General features: G+C 40.1%; 1 protein-coding gene and 1 long non-coding RNA gene across 9 annotated transcripts; one reads left to right on the top strand and one right to left on the bottom strand.

Moving 5' to 3' along the window:
* Positions 1–1,537: 1,537 nt before the first annotated feature.
* LOC149319231 (uncharacterized) lies at positions 1,538–7,064 on the bottom strand. 2 transcript variants are annotated; one of them, XR_016279851.1, is made up of 5 exons: positions 6,987–7,064; positions 5,604–5,751; positions 3,390–3,470; positions 1,837–1,899; positions 1,538–1,650 (listed from the first exon to the last, which is right to left on the bottom strand). It is a non-coding gene; the product is annotated as an uncharacterized LOC149319231 (long non-coding RNA). The 2 variants fall into 2 exon arrangements; XR_016279850.1 differs by having other exon boundaries at positions 3,390–3,465.
* LOC149319230 (uncharacterized) lies at positions 5,801–20,834 on the top strand. 7 transcript variants are annotated; one of them, XM_089507999.1, is made up of 6 exons: positions 7,030–7,125; positions 7,537–7,584; positions 9,454–9,504; positions 12,338–12,402; positions 18,695–18,777; positions 20,619–20,834. In XM_089507999.1, exons 1-5 carry the CDS (start codon positions 7,105–7,107, stop codon positions 18,765–18,767), a joined length of 258 nt encoding a protein of 85 aa, XP_089364125.1. In that variant the 5' UTR covers positions 7,030–7,104; the 3' UTR covers positions 18,768–18,777; positions 20,619–20,834. The 7 variants fall into 7 exon arrangements, with proteins under 7 accessions (XP_089364122.1, XP_089364125.1, XP_089364123.1 ...); XM_089507997.1 differs by having other exon boundaries at positions 12,338–12,447; XM_089507998.1 differs by lacking the exon at positions 20,619–20,834 and adding an exon at positions 19,167–19,242 and having other exon boundaries at positions 12,338–12,447.
* The last annotated feature ends 186 nt before the right edge of the window (positions 20,835–21,020 follow it).

Below are 21,020 nucleotides of genomic sequence, written 5' to 3'. Positions count from 1 at the left end.
CCATAGGATACAACCATAGGAGTTAAAATGGATTCACATTACTGTAACTATCACATGAAATGGTAAGCTCAGAACTGTCTCCATTGTGTTCAATGCTCATAGGTTTCTTTGTCTGAAGAGACAGAACTAGGTGGTCCTTATGATAACAGCTATAGATAACTTTGAATACTGAGTGAAATTCCCTAAGCCCCTTCAGTAGGACATCTACACTTAAAAGACTTCTCAGAACCTGATATTTAAAGTGAGATCATAAAGCCGATTCAGCCCACCTTTTATGACATCATAAAAGTTTTATGACAACTCAGTATGAACAAAAGCTACATGGTTTTTTCCCATCCTGCATCAGCTGATAGAGCCCTACATCATTATATTTGTTTAACATGAAGAACCAAAAAATACCCAAAGTTACAACTTTAGCAAACAAGAGAAGGTTACTAGGTGTGCCTTTTGCAGCAAAACCAGCCTCGGTGTCCCATCGAATTATAGAAACATCTGATCTTCACAAATACAAGTATGCCAGGCACAGTGGTCACCCCCACAAGCCTGAGCTGGCTGGCCTAATTGAGAAGGCATTGCAAGAAGCTGGTAAGAAACTTGATCACATTTTTAATGTAAAATATCTGAGAGAGAAATAACATTTATGGCATATGTTTTCTATGATTCTTTGTTTTATTTGTGTCTTAATAACCCTAGTCAGCAACCAGTATTGCTAAAAATTTCACAAGAAATTGATCAGTGTTCCCACCTATAAAGTGGCTTTTTGATATCTGAGAGATCAGCTAGCACATGTCATAGGAGAGATCTGGCTCAAAGTTTATCAGTTGCCAAGCTTCATTAGATAAATACATAAAAACAGTTATCTGTATTTGTTGTTGTGTGCCTCACAGTTATTTTTTACTTATGGCAACCTTAAAGCAAATCTATCAGAGTTTTCTTGGCAGGCTTCTTCATTGCCATCTTCTGAGGCTGAGAGAGTGACTTGCTCAAGACCACCCAGTTTTTGTACTTGAGTGAAATTTCAACGCTCGTCTCCAGAGTCCTAGTCCAATGCTCAAACCACCATCATGGTGGCTCTCATGTATCTGAATGTATAGATACATATAATTAGTTACATACAATTTTCTATGTGTTTGATAGGGACATGCTTAAACCAATAGTTTATTACCTGATTAAAGCAAGATTAAAGCATGAAGGGGCATGATGGAGAATACACTATGAGAAAATGCCAGCCATCCAAAGGAAAACTGGATGCACATAAAATAATTATGCATGCTAGACAGGCACTGAGCACAAGAAGTTATAAGATAATGAGAATTGCTGTGTTCTCAAAAATATATCAAATAGGTAAACTGACATGTTTTACTGGAGCCGTTTAAGCAGGTAGGTTAAGTAATTTAATTACAACGTGACATGGAAAGAAAAACTGATGCATGAGCCTTCACATTTCTAAACATAAATTGGTTTAATAAAACATTGTACCAATTATGAAACATATATTTCTACCCAACATCTTTTGGCTATATTTTGGGCTAAAGCCATAATTACAGAATGGGAGAGAAAGAGGGTAAAGTAAAGCAAGGAGTAGGTTAGGCTAAGAGTTCCGCCAATCTTTTCTTAGCAGTAGTCAGAGAACGTAACCGCCTTGAGTTCCTATATTGGGAGAAAGGCGGGATATAAAATAATAATAATAATAATAATAATAATAATAATAATAACTTTCGTAAAGAAAGGGAGAATAGTACTACCCACCCCAAGTCAGTAAAGACAAAAGGGACCTGGCTGAAGCTATTTAGCTTTGTGTGTGCCCTAGCCCAGAGATTGCCAAGCCTTTCTCACCAATTTATAACAGAGTTGGTTTCTTTAATTTTTCACATCCAGACCCTGAGAAGATCCCTGTACCTAGCGGGGTAGAGAATGAGAACATGTTCAGATTTAATTCTTTTGATAATATTAAAATATTGAAAGAAGCAACTCATGCTGAGATTTTCCTGTCTAAAAAGGACAGGAGTGTCCTTGGGAACTCTTGCCCATGGTGCTTTTCTAGTTTTTAACTGTAGCTCACGTGTCATGTCACACAACTGCCATTTAGCCACAACTTTTACCTTGAACACATTGGCCTAAATCTGGAGAGAAGCCCTCTAGATGTTCTTGAACTGCAACTCCCAGTATAATCCCCCATTGGTTGTGCTAGCCATGGCTGCTGGGAATTTCAGTTCAACAACAGCCATACAATTCCCACCCCAGACTAAATCCAATTGCTATTCCTAACTAAAGTAGACCCAATGGATCAATGGAACTTATATAAGATTTGCCACGTCTTTTTTGTGTCAGTTGTTCTCCAATTGGGATTACTGATGTGATGTATGCTTTTTTCAACTTCATTAATTTGAGCGGGGCAGCTTTTATAGAGAAAGAAGCAGGGCCAGAAAAACAGGACAATGCTACTCAACAGTCCACCATTCCCAGCAGCTCATGTTCTTAGGTACAACATGAACTTTCCTCAAGCAAGTGATGAGGCTTAGATTCCCACTTATCTAGGATCAAAAAACCTACCTAGATACCCAGCTTTCTCTCAGAGTGAAACTTGGTTGGCCCTGAATATCCAGTTTTTGATTTTAAAATCACTTTAAAAATGGCACCAGCTACAGGAATTAAGCTGAGCTTTTTTCCTGCCGCCTCCATACTAAATAAGTTTACTCAGTAATAAAAACTATGTTGTTGCAGAAAGGTAGGTTGTGTGTGTGTGGGGAGGGGGAGAGAGAGAGAGAGAGAGAGTGTGTGTGTAAAACATCTGCAGCTGCACATAGATACCCACCTGGCTGTCCCCAGATTATAAAATTCTAAAAATAAGAAAGGAAGTGGTCCTGAGCAAAGTCGGCCCAGAAAAACCATGCTAGTCTAGCTGGTGATGTAGGCCTAGTGTTTGACCATTATCTTCCACAGGTAATGGTGGTCATTTGAATGGCCTTGAGTCTGTTGGTCATCTGAGTGTCCCCAAGGCTATAGGGGTCTAGACTTTGGCCCTAAGGTCTGACCCTAACTAGCCCATTTAGTGTGCAGTGTATTTTCATTGGGACCACAATTGCCAGGTGGGGTTAAATGTAACCCCTCTTTCCCCAATTGTCATTCCATTTCTATGGTGCATAGAAAACACCTCCCACTGGCATCATCAATCAGTTAATTTACTTTTCTACAAAAACATTACACAACTAAAAATGCAATTGATTAATTCAAACCAATGCAGTCAGTGTGTACCTTTTGTTTCTCATTATAACAAACTAAGCTTCTTGCCCATCCAGTTACCATCATTTTCCACAATAATTCCTGCTACACATCATAATGCATTTGGCCCTTTTATAATAAAAGAATGGTACCTAGAGTCTGCTTACAGAGGATATAGCTTACTTCATTTTCCCTTTCTTAGATGTTTTGGGTCGAGAGAGGACACAGCATTCAGAAGAAGACCTGAACTGGTAATAAAAGCACTCCATGTATAAATTAAAGATGAATTTGTATTCAAGTACATTGAACATTTGTGCATAATCAAACCATGCCATATGACATTTTGTTTTCTCACTGTGGTCAAACAAATATTTCTGGGAAATCTACAAGCATATCTTGAAGGCAGATTGTATGTACAGCGCTGTGTAAATTTACAGCGCTTCATAAATAAAGGTTAATCATCATCATCATCATCATCATCATCATCACACCAGCCTGGGGGTGGAGTCAGGGTGTGCGTCATGTGGATGTCATGCCCTGACTCTGCCTCCAGGCCTGCCTTTCCTGCCAGTCTATACAGCCCCTTAGTTATGAATGAGTTAAGTCCCTGTTTTAATTTTTGAACCTGCTATGAGCTCACTAGGCTTTGCTTCAGTCTTGCATCTGCACTTTGAAAAATGATTTCACAGGCAGGTTGAAGACTGCATTTTTAATCAACCCTTGTTAGCACAGATATTAATTGTATGGATAATAGGACTTGCAGTCCAACAAAGTCTAGAGAGTTGTTCTACAACATGAGTAGGTATTATATGGTCCTCCAGATGTTGGCAAGGAGTCCCATGCTGGTAAGGGCTCCTGGAAACTGAAGTGCAATAGCATCTGCACAATACAATTTCTACCCATGCTCTACAGGATTGTTTTAAGAATCCTAATTAGATATGGCAGGTCTGTTGTTATTGTTATTAATCTGCAGCCAGCCTTGGATAATGTGGAATTCACAGTGGCTCTCCCCTCCCCCAAATGTCAGAATCGATTACATTCTGCTATTTATTCTGTATTTTCATCACCTCAAAACATATAAATAAATAGTTCTTCTCTTTGACCCAAACCCAATAGACTAGATGGCAATTTAAATAATGTGAGATGTACCACTTTAAACTATTGCTATTAATTTAATATTTTGTTCAGTTTGTTCAAGCAAAACTCTGTAAACCTATGCTGGATATATCAGTGTTCCTTCCTGCACAGTCTGAAGGAAATCAAGAAGAAAGTATGTGAAAATAAAAAGGATAAGGATGGTGATCATGAGAGAGATGCATCTGTTCAATTGGACACCACTGAAAAAACGGTCAGCACATACTCAAATTTGAAGAATACATGTTGGATCCATACTTAGTTACACTGAGATCAAACTACTGAAATCTGTTGTTCAACTGCTGTGTGACCAAGAGTTAGATTAGACCTATCAAAATAAATGGGACTTGTATATGACTGAATCTGGATTGAACCCATGATTTATTTTTCTTCCTAGTGATCCTGCATTTATTACCACCCAGCGTCTCCAAAGTGATGCCCTCCAAATGCATTGGAGTTCAATTCCCACCATTCCAAGCCACCCTCACTCACTGGGAACAATGGGAGTTGCATCTGAAGAGTACTGGGTTGGAGAAAGTTTGGTCTACACATTGCACTATGAACCTGGGACTCAGATTTCAGTCTGGTCTCAGGAGTCTTCCTATCTTGCCCCCCCCCCCCCGGGTCCCATAATCCTTACTGCTTCATGTTTTCAATACAGCAAATTACGTAGAGCTTGGAAAAGTGACTGGAGGATTCTGGGTGTTTTGATCCAAAAAATAATATTTCCCAAGTTTGCAAATGAGACATCATTTTACTTAGCGCTATCCATAAATAATAAATTGCCTGAAACCATATTCCCTCCATCACCTGTCAAATCAACAAATTGTTTGTTATACATCCTCGAGGGAAAGGGGTATTACATTGAATGTTATTGTTGATGTGTGTCTTGAAGTCATTCCCGACTTACGCTGACTCTAAGACAAACCTATCCTAGGGTTTTCTTGGCAAGATCTGTTCAGAGGAGGTTTGCCATTGCCTTCCCCTGAGGTTGAGAGCGTGTGACTCACCCAGAGGCTGAGAAAGTGTGACTCACATTGCATATTGAATACAAAGAGTTATTAAGGATTATGGAGGAGTGAACTGGTCTGACAGATTTAGCTTTCATTAACTTTCATCTCAAAAATGTAGCTTCCACTAACTTTCAGCTGTATTCAATGATACAGCACTGAAATAAGATGGACCCTATGTCTAGTACAACACAATAACATTTCATTGCAATATACTGGCTGGAATCCTTTTGATACCTTATAAGGCAGCTGGATATTTTTATGTGGTATGAATCATTTTCATCAAGGTTGCAGGAGCTGAATTGTGCATTTGGTACCATTTCACGTGCTTAGCTATGTCCGGTTGTCCATTGTGTTGTATATTTGGTTATACATTCAGTGTTACCTATCAATACAACGATTTTTTAGCACAACTTATAACAGAGGTTTACACTCTCTAAACCTGATGTAGGATCTTTGCCAATAAGAGGTACATATCTCATGGAGCTACTTCTCCATATCTCCTTTTCCATTGCAATCCCCAAAAATCCACCTTCTAAGCCACGTGGTAGTTTTTTGAGATATTTAGCAATTTCTGTCAGGGAACTCTGGTGCCACAATAAACTACAAATCCCAGAATTCCACAGCATTGAGCCATGACAGTTAAAGTGGTGCCAAACTGCATTATTTCTGCAGTTCAGATACATCCTTAGAGTTTAGACAAGCAGCAGTCAGACTACTAAAATTGTTGAGGATGGTTAACTGCTTGGAGTAGAGAGAGTAAAAGTTGTACTGGTTGAATTTCTCTTATCCAAAACTCCAAAGTTCAAAAAGTCTAAAATCCAAAATTGTCCACATGGGTGGCTGAGATAGTGACACACTGATGGTTCAGTGTGCACAAACTCTGTTTCATGTACAAATTTATTTTTAAAAATATTGTGTATGAAATCACAGTACGTTTGGGCTATGTGTACAAAGTACACTGCAGTTGTTGTGTGTGCCTCCAAGTTAAGATGAACCTATCGTAGTTTTCTTAGCAAGTTTTTTCAAAGGGGGGTTTGCCATTGCCATCCTCTGAGGCTGAGAGAGTGTGTCTTGCCCAAGGTCACCCAGTGCATTTTTCTGCTCGTGCAGGGAATCGAACACTGATCTCCAGAGTTGTAGTCCAACACTCAAACCACTGCACCAGAGTATATGAAATATACATTAATTTCATGTTTAGGCTTGAGTACCATCTCCAAGGAACCAGTGTGGCATAATGGTTTGAGTGTTGGACTCTGGAGACCAGAGTTCGATTCCTCACTCAGCCATGGAACCCATTGGGTAACCTTGGGCAAGTCACACACTCTCAGCCTCAGGGAAAGGCAATGTCAAACCTCCTCTGAACAAATCTTGCCAAGAAAACCCCATGACAGGTTCAGTTTAGGGTCACCATAAATTGGAAACAACTTGAAAGCACACAATAAACAAAAACAACAACAAGTACCCATGAGAAGTTCACCTTAGGGTCGCCAAAGGTCATAAACAACTTGAAGGCACATAACAAGAACCACTCTCCAAGATGTACATGCAAGTATTCTAAAATCTGAAAAAATCCCAGACACTTTTGGTCCCAAGCATTTTGGATAAGCAAGGCTCAACCTGTAATTGGAGAGAAACATTAGTATTAAAGCCCCATCATCTTTTGGTTCCTGACAGTGTTTCCTCCATACATCCAGGGGGAGCCAGCAGAGAAGTGCAAACATTAAAATAATTGGGAATGCTTGAGATGCAAGGAATGGTGGGTGCCAGTGTGGGAGCTAAATTTGCAGGCCCTACAACCATACCTGAGTAAAAAACCAAGGCCTGTATCCAGAGTATATAGAAAAACTCAGAGACAAGAGTACAGGACCTAAAGGCCATTTGCCACTTCTTGATAATATATATGCATATATCACATGCTGTCACAGCTAGCTAGAAATATAAACTAAGCAGTCAGTAAGCTAATGACAAGTCCTTTTATTAATTTCACACACACACACCCCAAAAAAACAGTCAAGAGATCATGAAGCAGGGCAGGGAGGAAAGAGGCCTGTGTCACAAATTTGTAGTGGGCTTAGAGAAATTGTGGTTTTTCCACTGTTTTTGTTGGGGGGGGAATGACTTGCTGAGCACCCAGTATACTAAACCATCTTCTTTTTTTAATCTGTAGAAAGCCAAGACTGAAACTGATATGAAAGATATTTTCCTCGAAATAAAGGCAAGTAATTCTCCCAGAAAGAACTGCCCAGCACTCTATTACTTGGATTTTTTTAAAAAAACTGAGAAATTAATTCAATTAAAAAATTGAGAATTCACAGGTCTCGATAGCAGATTTCAAGATGAGCTTTCAAATGGGTTTAAGTACTCCACAGAATTTTTACTCATGGCGTTTATTATTATACTTCCTAAAGTACTGAGTTTCAGGAAGACAAAAATAAGTATTGTTTTTTGTGGGTTTTTCAGGATATGTGGCCCTGTTTTGGAAGAGTTTATTTCCAAATGTTTCACCAGCATCTGTGGCTGGATTGGAATAAACTCTTCCAGAATATGGCCACATAGCCCCAAAACCCACAAAAAACTATGGATGCCGGCCATGAAAGCCTTTAACTTCACAAAAATAAGTGTGCTTTCATATTTACATTAGGCGCTAGTCCAATCACCTGAACAAGACAGATTGTCATCTATATAGCACAGGTGTGTTTCTGCCTCTGCTTTCATAATGATATGTATCACAAAAAGCAAGAAAAAACTATATAATCAATCTAATGTTTTATATCACAGAGCAGAAATTAATTCTCATTTGCTATGGAACACTTTGCAAAGGATTACCAAAGCAAGCAATAAAAAGACTGTCAGATTACACTGCCAAGATCTATCCAGTTATTTAGGCCGCATCCCATTGCTTCCATCAAATGTGGCATCCCTCACTCTCTCACGCAGGTCCCATGTATGTTAAAACATGGTCCAGAAAGTCCCATCCCTCTAGAACAGTTTTTAGGGTGCACAGTACAAGGCAACAAGGGGCTGTAAGAGGTCACCAATTTGGGAGGAAAACACTGGAATCCAGCCAGTCCCCCAATTGGAACAAGGCCAGAGCAACTGTGGTTTTTTTTTTTAATAAAATAGCAAGGTGATAATAGCAACCCTGTCCAGAATAATGTCATTATATACTGCTTTTTGCTATTTCAGTTCCAGGACTGTAAAAACAGCTTATTGCAATACACTAAATGTACTATAAATGTATAGATTTCCCCTTTGCAGATTTATTTTATTTTGCTATTTTAAAGGTTAACTCAACTTTTTAACAAGTTGTGAATTAATTAAGATAACAATAGAATAAATTAAATCAAAAACATGAAGATAACTTCACAGAGGGTTAAATATCTTCACCGCTGGGTATTAACTAAGGTCCAAAACACACTGAAGAAATAATCCATAACTATTCTGCCTCAGTGCTAGGAAATCCTGGAAACTGTAGTTTATTGTGGCACCAGAGCTCTTTGACAGAGAAGGCTAAACGTCTAACAAAACTACAGTTTCCAGAATTCCCTAGCAATGAGCCAGGACAGCTAAAGCAGTCTCAAACTGGATTATCTCTGCAGTGTGTTTTGGAACTCTGTCTTGTACATGACTGCCTCTTTCCCATTCCATTGATGGATATATGCAATCTTCCTACAATAACCTTTGTATGGCTTTGCAGAGGTGACACTGCCCTGGTGTACTAAAGTGCTCACAACACCAATATAGCAGATTGTGAGGTTGTGTCGATATGGTAGCCTTTTAAGATCCCATTTGCTTTACTATATAGTACTGTGAATACATTTCTCTTTTTCTGTCCACTTTGTGAAGTTCTACCTGCATAGTATAAACAGTTATAATGAAAGCCTAGAAGAAGAAGAATGTCTCTGGTCTCCACTTCTCTTTCTGTCACTAATCACACATGAAATGAAAACCCCATGGGCTTCTCTGTTTTGCTTTAGGGACAAAAGTGGCTTGCCTTTAGAAAGAACAGTTTGCATTACACTCATATATGTATGCAAAGATCTTGTAAACTTTTGTTATGCCTTCTTTTATGTTCCTCTTATAGAAAGACTTGTCATCATTTGTAGAGATTGATCTCACAGACAAAGTGGAAGAGGTAAGTAGGGAACTGGTCATATACACCTTCAACTGGTTACATTTCCAAAAGGTGAACTGGCTGGGAGGAAATGGCACTTCCAGCTATATTATATTAGGCTACCTGTCAAAATACGTACAAGGTAGTTGACAGTAAAACAAAACTCAATAATGATAAGTTTTTTCCCTTCCCTTTTTTTACTTAAATATACTCTGAATGAAGGGTGTGTGGGAATGGGATTACAGTTTAATATATGGGACCCGGAACAGTGGAAATTCTAGCACAACAAATCTGGAGGGTTCCATAATAAAATAATGGATAATTGGCCTGACCCAATTTTACAATTTTTATGCTGTAAGCCATCAGATGACTTTTCCCACACTACTAGTCATCAAATGGAATTACACCACTAGACTTATGATCTCTTGAATTCCCAAAGTTTGTATTTATTTATGCCTTTTACGAATGATTTCTGAATATCCTTTCAGTTCAGAAAGGGCACTCAAGGAAAAACATTAAAGCATTATTATACAGCCCAATTAATAACCACAGAACTTTGGGGGGAAACTCAAGAGCACTGCTAATATATTCAGCATAGTTCAAAAACTATATGGGGCAAGAAAGTTTTCACAGCTCACTTAGAGTTTAAAAAAGAATTTTGTTCAAAAATCAGTTTAACCATCAAGGAAAGAGTTCCATAGTTGGGTGCCAGTCTAAAGAAATCACTGTCTTGTGCCTCAACTTCTCTGTCTATGGAAAGTCTGGATTTAGACATTCATTTGTGTATGCATGTGCATGAATACTATTCACAGATGATTAATGATGGATATTCAGTTTAACCCCTCATAAGAGCTCAGGACAGCTGAGGATATTCAGAGGTTTTCTGTGTACTGTTTGAGGGGAGATACAGAGCCAAAACATGACCCCAAATTTTACATACAAATGAAAGAAAGGACTTTATTGTACCTCCTTCGGTGCCTGACTTACCTCTTCTAAATTTCAGCCACATGGACTTTCCCCTCAAAATGGCTTCCCATTGCCTCCAGTGTTGAATTCGGGTGCCCTAAGTCTTTTCAGTGGCCATTTTTTCCAATTCCAAAGCTTCCCATTGGAAAATGGCCGCTGAAGCAGTTTACAGGGCCCGAATTCAACACTGGAGGCAACAGGAAGCCGTTTTGAGGGGAAAGTCTATGGAATAAAATCAGCATAACTTCCGAATTTGGCTCAGATTCAGAAGAGGTAAGTCAGACACCGGAGGATGTGTGATAAAGTAAGCCTGATTCTAGTTGAAGGTTAACTGTGGCTGAGACTAGGCTATATGTTAATGACATAATGTGTAGCTGAGAGTTTCTTCTTAAAATCATAAATATACACAAAGATTCTGATACAGTGGGTTATCCAGTGGGGTTTGGTTCCAGGAGCCCACAGATAACAAAATGTGTGAATGTTCATGTCCCATTAAATACAATGGTGTAATAAAATGGTGTCCCTTAGATAAAATGGCAAAATCAAGTTTTATTTTGGATGTGTATGTTTGTGTGTTTGTATATATATTTATTTCAAGCCTTTAATAGTTGAATCCATGGATAAAGTATCTGTGGATACAGAAGGACAACTGCCTATTGATTTGGCCCACTATGCATAGTTAGGAAATAGTTCAACTTTTCCTGCCACTATTGTAAACTACATTTTAAAGTGGTGGCAGGGTAGGGGACTGGCTGACGAAAGGCTTAATCATCCTACAGTCGGGCCAGTTCATATCAGGATACAGGTAAGTACTCATGAGTAAACAAAACTCTGGCACAGTTAGCCTCAACACCATAGTACTCAGTTGCTGCAAAATAGGTTCCACGTGTCAAAGTAGCTTACATTCAGTTAACTCAGCAAAAGGGAAAGAGGAAGAGGGAGTGAAGTCTTGCCCTTCCCAATATGATCATTTGGATAATTGGAAGAGGTGCTTTCACAAACAGTACATACATTTTAGAGTCTCAAAATAGTGTTCTTCCCTTGTTGAGAACTTTTTGCCTCCAACTGTCTAGCCACACAGCTTTCTCACCATGCTCTCAGGTTGTTTGGCTACATGCATCCCAGTTTTCATCTGTAAAATGTTGGAGAGCATGCTACACATTTAATGTATTTTCCAACTGGACCATGGCACTAGTACAGGCCAAGCAAGCATACACTTGCTTGGACTAATAGATATGTCCTGATCTTGATTCCTAGATATTATTTTTCTTTCTGGAAGTGGAAAAATGTCTCAACATGACTTCATTTCAAATGTATTGTTATACATTTTACCTCATTTCTGATCAAATCTATTTGTTTACCAAAACAATTCCATTCTACCTTTCCATTCAGAGACCCTCAAAATGGCTTACAATGCAAAATGTAGAAACATTTGTTGTTGAAGTGTTAACAGTATAAATAGCCATATGAAAAAGAAAAAAGAAAATTAAATGTCCTGTGTTAATAACAACATTTTTGGCAAGATGAACCTTAAAACTAAGAGTCACATTTATTGGTCTCTGGTTCACATATTGTCAACAGTAAAACTTTGTGCATACATAGAAAATGTTTCAGCTGTGCTGAAGCAGAACTAAAGGCACTTTTCCATGACATCCAAAGGGGACTTGAATTAAATACACCATTTGTCCAAAACCAGCAATGCAATGAAGCATGTCTTATATTTTTAAATCAGAATCGTTTTACTGAAGTCACATGTTTTGAACTACGTGTGACCTGGAGCAAGTATTTTAAGCAAAGAGGTTCCCAGAAAAGAACTGCACGGTCACAGATTATTAGCTTGAAGCATTTAACAAAGAAATCACTATTTATTAACATTTCTCTGACTCAGAAAACTGAAGATATCATGACAGAGGACAAGCAGCGTGAAAAGGAAGAAGAATCTCCTGATACTGTGTATGACACTTTTTTAAAAAAGAAAATTCTTTTGCAAAAACATTGGTGGGTAGAGCAGCTTTTAAAATTCAAACTTTTCCCCATGAAAGTAGTTGCAGTCCTGTGCCTAACTTTGAAAGTTATGATCTAGATAGTGGTATGTTCTTCCTGATAAGTTTGTTTAAGGAATTTCTATCCCTCCTTTCTCCCAAAAAGGAAATAAGGTGGCTGTTTAGGATTTTAGCTGTGGGTTTTACTGTCTGATCTTAATATTCATTTGTTGGGAAGGGCTGTTTCACTTTTCAGGCAGAGCTTCAAAATGTTATCTTTTTGCTATAGTTCCCAGAAACCCTCAGTTAGTATGGTCACTGCCATGCTGACTGGAGATTATGAGAACTCTAGTCGAAAACTGAGAGCCAGTGTGTTGCAGTGGTTTGAGCATTGGACTACAACTCTGGAGATCAGGGTTCAGTCCCCCATTTGGCTATGGAAACCCATTGGGTGATATTGGATGGGTCAAAGGAGTTTATCACATGGGAGGAATTTCTCTTAATTTCGAATGAAAAGAAAGTGGGGCCATAACGCATTCACGTGAATTGGCTAGTTCAGCGAATTTATGTGAATTCGAATTGCATTCGAACTGGCTTCCCATTGCCCGAAAATAGTTTGCCATTGCCTCTCATGCAATAACACGAAACCCCAAGATTTTGTTCGGACTGACTTCCCATTGCCTAAAATTGTATGTTGTAGTCTATCACACAATAACGTTAAACCCCATGATTGCGTTCGGATTGCCATTGGATTATACTTCCAATTTCCTTGTCTGATAACGTCCACAGACCCTCAGCCCCAGCAAATCCTGGAATAAGGTTGCCATAAATTGGAAAGAACTTGAAGGCACAGAACAACCAGAAGAAGAAGTCCAAAATTACAATTTCCAAGTTCTGCTTTCAGCTGGCTTTTCAGAAAATAATGCTTACATCAATAGGGTTTTTACGTTTTCAGAAATATGTGCCATGTTAATTGATGCTCCAGCCAACAATGGTGCTTCAGAAGGAATTTCCCAGTTCATTCAGGTGACTATACCTGGGATAATTTCCTCTTACAGTACATGGAAGAAAAAACAATCCATCCTAACAGTAAATTTAGTTTAGTAAGGATTCTCTAGAACAGTGCTACTCAAAAAGGTCTATAACCAGTAAATTGCTAGTCCCTGAACTTTCCAGAAGCCCTTTTACACCACACAATGACAGTACTATGATTCCACTTTAACTGCCAGGGTTCTAGTCTATGGAAGCCTGGGCTTTGCAGGTTTTGGGGGACAGGGGTGAGGAGACATGTTTATAATTCTGTGCCATATAGCTCTATTGCCTCACCAAATTACAAGCCCCAAGATTCCATAGAATGGAACCATGCCAGTTAAAGTGGAATCATGCTGCTATAATTGTGTAGTGTGAAAGGACCCTGAGAAGAAAGAAATAATTCTTGGCAATGGGCACAGATATAGTGTTGGCCCCCAGCACATAGTGTGGGATTGCCAGTCCCACACATTGGATAGCTTAAGAAGCACTGATCTAGAAATCTTTCCCTTAGGACGATATCACACAACAGGTTTTGCAGCTCCAATCTGAAGTCACTCCTGGTCCAACCATGCAAATTCACGTTAAAACGTGATGTATTATCACACATGATTGCTTTCTATGGGGAGTACTTCCAAGCCAGATCCAAAGTTGATCCAAAGTGACTCCTGATTTTTGTGAATTTGGTAACAAGCGAATTCACAAAAATTGTTTCCAAGCCCACTTCGATTTCAATCCAAATTGGTCTGGTGTGGAATACAACTTTGCTTCTGTCCTGGTACACACACCCCAAACCTCCAAGGTGGCAAAATTCCCATGATGCAGTGCTGCAATTTTGCTCCATTTGCCTCCGGTACTCCTTCAAGAACAAAGGCTGCATAATATTTCTTTAATAATAATAATTTATTTCCTGCCTCTCATCAAGGCTGGAGGCAGGGTACCCAAAGGAGAACAAGGCATCTTGCCTCCAGCCTTGAGGAGAGGCAGGAAAGAAAAATAATAATAATAATAATAATAATAATAATAATAATAATAATAATAATAAATGGATGGGGGTTCTGACACGGAGGATAGATGTAGATGTGGCTGAAATGGATGAGGAGAATGACAAGAGGATAGATGTAGATGTAGCTGAAATGGATGAGGAGAATGACAGGAGGATAGATGTAGATGTAGCTGAAATGGATGAGGAGAATGACAGGAGGATAGATGTAGATGTAGCTGAAATGGATAAGGAGAATGACAGGAGGATAGATGTAGATGTGGTTGAAATGGATGGAGGCTATGACATGGAGGATAGATGTAAATGTGGCTGACAGGGATGGGGGTTCTGACACAGAGGACCCATTTGCATTTTGCTGCCAGGGATGGGAAAACAGAAGGGAGGAAGAAACGTGAAGCCATCATTCACATGAGGCTAGCATTCACGAGAAAATGGAACCAGGAAGTGGCTCCCTTCTTCACCCTGGAAGTGCAAAGGTTCACGATGCATTCAGACACCCGCTGAGCATGTGCAAGGGTGCCAATTTGAATTGGTGACTCCGCATGGTATGTACTGGTGTAATAATTTATTTTTCACTTGCTCCGCTTTGCTTCAGGAATGATCACAATTCTGCTCTTCACGTGAGATAATTCATCACGTGAATTGCCTTGGATTTGAATTGACTCTGCTTCCTCTTCACTTTGAATTTGCTTTGGATTTTAGTTCAAATTTCATGTGTGATAAACTCCTTAGGGCAGGGATGACCAACAGCAGTGTGTCTGGGGTAGGAGATCAGTTTTCCACCCCAGGACCCTGCCAAAAAAACCCAAACAAAATTAGAATTTCCCAGGAGATTACTTCTGGTTTCACATAACAAGGTTAAACAGTATAGATGGGCATTGCAATAAAAGGTGTATTGCCACTTTTGGATGCTTCCAGGAAAGACAATTTACCCTTTTTTGTTTTGATCAGGACAAGGGCAATCCAGAGTCTGGGGGACTTGACCCCCCCCCCCCAAAAAAAAACCAGACAACTGAGCTGAAGGGACCTAGGGTCACACTTTGCCCACCTATGTTCTACAGACTCTGAAAAATATTTATATAATTATGTTTCTGTAATTATACCTATAAGGTAAGATAGGCTGAGTGAGGCTGGCTGCGTGTTTGACCTAATGGTAGCCCAATAAGATCTGTGCCCAAATTTAAACCCAAGTCCAGTGCTTTATGTTCTCCAGCAAGTGCATGAATGATCCTTGGGGACCTCTTTGTGGCCCTTGAAACTCCCCCAAAGTCCCCAGAATATTTTTTCATGGGCAATTTTTTTCCTAACAAACAATTGAAAACCCACAAAACAAGGCAATTTTGCCCCCCCCCCCAATAATTCCTCTGAAAAAACAGCAACCCCCCATTGGCCAAAACTGAAACCAGAAGTGACATGTAATCATTTATGAAAGCTTCAGAAGCACTGATGTGAGTGGGTGGTGTAGGTGAAAAAAGTCTCTGCCCCCACTCCATGCCAATGTGTGCTCTGTGGTATATGGCTACATGGTTATAACATACAGACTCACATCTCTCATATCTTTGACAGCAGTTCACGAGTCGACTATTTGTAGTCTAGTACAGTGGTTCCCAAACTTTGGTCCTCCAGATGTTTTGCACTTCAGCTCCCAGAATTCCTGTCTGTTGGCCAATCTGGCTGGGGCTTCTGGAAGGTGAAGTGCAAAACACCTGGAGGACCAATGTCTGGGAATCACTGCTCTAATATGTGGATCCACTCAAGAAGTAACAAGATGTTTGCTCTTCTCTGTGCAAGATATAAATGTAATAATTAAATTACATCATCATCATCATATTACACTCCCTGCTCTCCTCTAGGAATATCTAATTTTGAATATTAGAATGTATGATTTAAAATAGATAAGATCTAGTCCAAGCCTCTGATCAGTGAGGAGCAGAGTTCAGAATCTCCAGCAGGTGAATGACTGAAAATGGAGAAGCTGAGGTCTGACTCATATTCAGCCACAATATTTCCCTATCATCTAATGCCTGATCCATCTGAATGGAGATGGCAGAGATTGGATCCTGGGGCCTTTCTGTGCAATTTCAGTAGAGAAGATGGCTAGAGCCCTGCTGTGAGAGCCAAATGGATAGCTATATATTGGGGAGACAGCCAGTGTGGCGTAATAGTTTCAGCACTGGACTACAGCTGTGGAGTCCAGGGTTCAAATCCCCACTCAGGCATGGAAACTCACTGGGTGATCTTGGGCTAGTCACTTCTGCAAGCCTCAGAGGAAGGCAAAGACAAATCTCCTCTGAAAAAATTGCCTTAGGGTCACCATAAGCCAGAAATGACTTGAAGGCACACAACAACAATTTTGGAGAGGGGACGTAATTAATTGCTCTATCCAGAATATGGGAAAGTTAATTTGTTGGATTTCACCTTCCAAAATGTCCTGGTCACCATGGCTATGTCAGGGTATGCCAGTTTGCATACTAAGTTGTGACTGGATGAGGGTGTATCAGAGTGACAGGTGAAGTTCATGACGGTAAGCCTGCACTGGCAATTAGGGATGCAGTCAGGCAATTGGGCCAGGTAGTTATGATAGCCACTTAGCAGAGTATAACTGTTTTGGGAATATACTTGGTCTTTTGAGAGTGTATTGCTCTCCGTGCTGGCCAGGAGCCTGTTGCTCTCTGTGTTACTGGGAAGTATATTTTTTCCCTCTTTGCTAGGGAGTTGTAGTACTGCTGGCACGCAGGATGTTATGCTATGCTGATTTATTTTTGCATTGTGTATATTTGTACTTAACCACATTGCTATATTTTTGCTTTGTTTATTTTGTTCTACATTCTGATGAGTAAAGTTCTGTTTTTGTTGATATTCCTCCACAACTCTGCTGTGATCTTTTTCAACACACCCCAATAGGCTCGTGGCCATCCTGGTTGGGTTATTTTAAGGGTTTCAGTCCCCCAAAGTAACATTTAACTGTAGCACCTAACAATGGCCCTTCCCCAAAACAATGGTTTCTATTTGGCTTCCATGGCAGAGCTCACAGCCCCCTTCTGCTCTGTCAACAGCAGACCATGTAGTAGTGATAGCTAAATGTCTGCCAAATGGTTCCTTACCCCTGCCTTGCCCTACTGTCTTCTGGCTGACCTGGCCTACTGACAGCAGCTCAAGTACCAGTAGGATTGGAGGAGGTTATCTAAAGCCTTGTTTCCTAAGCTATTTTATGTGAAGGACTGGTGTGTTTTGTGGCCTTTGGCTACAAATGCCGATGCATCAGGAGATATATGTATATTGCATGGCTATATCTCCATAGGTATGTCTCCTAATGTTATGCCTTCAAATCCACCTTGTAAACAGCACATTCCCCCACCAGCTATTCCTGTGTTGTCAGGCAGCGGTGGTATCAGCAGTGACATGTCCATCTACTTTCCTGTAGCTAGATACACTGTGACAGACATTCAGAGTGACTTCTGGGGATCCTCTGGAGATTCCTTCAAACAATGTCCTTGAGGAAAATAGCTGTATACGCCCCCACTGACCCCACCACTCCCAACAGGACCGAAATGGCTGGGTCGGAGGGGCTGTGCTACTTACAGGTTTAATTTTTTGAATGTGTATGGCCATTTTGTTGTCAGAATAGAATTGTGACCTCCACAATGGCTCCCAGCAAAAATGAGTTGCAATCGCATATGGCCAACATGCACCATTATAATTCACCAATATGATGCCACCAATATGATTCGTTCTTTCCTAGAAGCTCAAGGGCCAGCAACTGATGGTTTAGGGACTGGCACTATTCCATGGAGCACCATTTTGAGTAGCACTGAAAGGCATCCATCTTTCCTGACATCCAGAATATTAGTATCTCAAGTAGGTACCAGGGATGTCTAGGAAATATCTTCCAGGATTGTTGGTCCCTAGAACAGGAACATGTCAGGTGAAAGGAAAGGAGCCACCGGATCTCTTTCCACACTACTGCCAATAGGGACAATGCTTTGGAAGGATGCCAAGGGACAATATCCTGTATTCAGAACTCATTGCAACTTGTTGACCTTAACTTAGTTCTAATTTAATTAATTTCCCTTTAGACTGTATTGGCAACTGGACTGTTAAAATCATTCCATATATTCATTTAAATATAGAAAGACTATATTTATATACTGAAATGTATAGTGGGAACTTATATACCCTTGCCTCATCATGAACACAATATATAATAGTGATATTTAAATTTCATTTACAGGCCTCAGAGCAGCTGGCTGTGCTGTTTTCCTTTCTGGATGAAGCTCAAGAAGCAAAAGGAAAAACAGGAGTAGCTATGAAAAGGTTAATATTCCAATTCTGATTAGATTACAAATATATGAGATACTTATAGAATAGGAAATGTGTGTTCCTGCCCCCCCCCCCGATCTTGCTCAACTGAAATACCTATCAGCATAGCCAGCAGGGCATGATGGGAGTTGCAATCAGTGTCTGGAGGCCCATGTGTTCCCTATCCCAACCTAAAGAACTGGTGTGAAACCTCCAAATTTGTCCTGCCTAGCCTCACTCTCTGGCCTGTGAGACAACCTACAAGGCTATAATCCCTTGACAAATCTTTTCCCTCTCTAAGAATAGAGGAACAGGAAAGACAGCACCAGCTCTAACAGCACCTCTCAAACTTGTGACTTCAGCTTGGTGTGTTTTGTTCTGTCTACACTTACTTCATCTAACAGCACAAGGGCAGAGAGAAGCCAACTTAGTCCCCTGTGCCCAACCTGAGACCTTTCTGGTCAGAGAAAACTGGAGTACTTGCCAACTAGTCCCCAAGCAAGACATGGGCTGAAGGAGTGTTTTCCTTCTGGAGCCTTGGGGAGGAGAGGAGGGTGGGAAGATTTCAGGTAGGTTAACCTTTTGAAGAGAGGGACCCATCCCCTGAGATCATCTGAGTGCTAGGAGAAGTGTTCAAATGTTAACAACGAACCAGAGTTTTGTGGGAGGTGTATAAGTAGGACCAGCATCAGCTCCTGGTACGTTAAAGGCTATGAATCCCAGAGGGGCCTATTAAGAATGCCCTTTTAAAAATGGTCCAACACTGAGATGAAATGGCCCAGGCAGCCACAGTCAATGTTGTGACCTTACCAGTATGCCTGTTAGGGTTAGACTTGCAGCAGTTCTCCAGGTGTTTTGGACTTCAGCTCCCAGAAGCCCTAGTCAACTTGGCCAGCAGTCAGGGATTCTGGAAGCTGAAATCCAAAACATCTGGAAGACCAAAGTTTGGGAACCACTGGGATAAAAAGAAGAGAATGGTGGTTATGCCTGCCTTTCATCATCATTATATTTATTTCTTATTTGTCTCTCTGTGGATGAGGTGGAGAACAACAACATATAATACTTATCTATGGTTTAGAAATATAGCCAAATCAGGTCACTGATTTAAAGACACTTAAGCACATGTTTTACATTTCTCTTGGTTTTGATGCTTGTCTCGGAGGGCGCATCAACGGGTCTGGAGCGGGAGCTCCTCTGTTGCGTGTCCAAACACCGCCTTACCACCACCAGAATTCTCTCAATTTTAAGAGTAACCTGATGCAAACAGCAACCAAGCAGCATTTAAAAGCTATAAACTAATTTCATTCTAATATGCTCTGGGGGTTTTTTTGAACCTGCACGTGTTTTTTGGATTGGTTCCTAAACAAGACGTAATGGAAGAAAACATTAAATCAAAAAGCCTCATTCTCCCTTCCCCCCAACAGATAATTGAGGCTCACAAGATGACCTTTGAGTAAATTGCACACATAAAGTATTCCCAGAGTTGCCAGCATTTGATTCCAACAATTCTGGCCTCCAGGGTGAATCTAGGAAATAGAAGATTGCAGAATTTGGTGTGTCCTGGCAGATCTGGGCATGAAAGGAATAACAAAATAATTTTCTGACAAGGTTGTTCTGTCACAACTGACTTCCAGGACAGTTTTGTTGGTCAGACCAGTAAAATGCTGATCAGTAGGAAACTGTACCTCTTCTAGCAAGTAAGAAAAATGTCTGTGTGCATCTATGGGTACAAAATGTTGGTGGCTGGGCAGGAGCAATATAAATTCATTAGGTAGCACATACAAGGTAGATGGATTTAAAAGTTAAGACAAATCCACTGTACTGTGCCAATTATTCTACATGTACTTTCCCAACAGGGCTCTCCGGTTTTCAGGGAAGCTGAAGTACAATATGGGAAGGAGGAATCAGCTGAAGACTATGCATTTAATAAACTCAAATCCAGAACTACTGTATACTTGGTTAAGCCTTCACTTTATTGAGAAACCACAACAGGTTGCTCATCTCTGCATTCTGGATTCAAAAATAGGTTGCAAAGAACTGAAATATGATTAAAGCAGCCAGCATTACTAATACCATCCAGCATCTATAAAGCTTGATTTTTTTCATATGCTTCCCAAGCAGTAGGTAGGTTACAGCAGGAACATACACATCTTCCATATAGTGAGTAATACCATTAGATAATCCTGTTGTATAGCAATAACAATAGCATATACATTTCTATACTGCTTATCAATGAACTCTACACTCTCTAAACTGTT

Source organism: Sceloporus occidentalis, unplaced genomic scaffold, assembly GCF_023333645.1.
Source record: "Sceloporus occidentalis isolate IW3139 unplaced genomic scaffold, rSceOcc1.0.p SCAF_2, whole genome shotgun sequence".
In the NCBI taxonomy this organism is placed as follows: Eukaryota; Metazoa; Chordata; class Lepidosauria; order Squamata; family Phrynosomatidae; genus Sceloporus; species Sceloporus occidentalis.
Note: the sequence above shows the minus strand (reverse complement) of the source record. Positions and strands in the feature narration are given on the sequence as shown.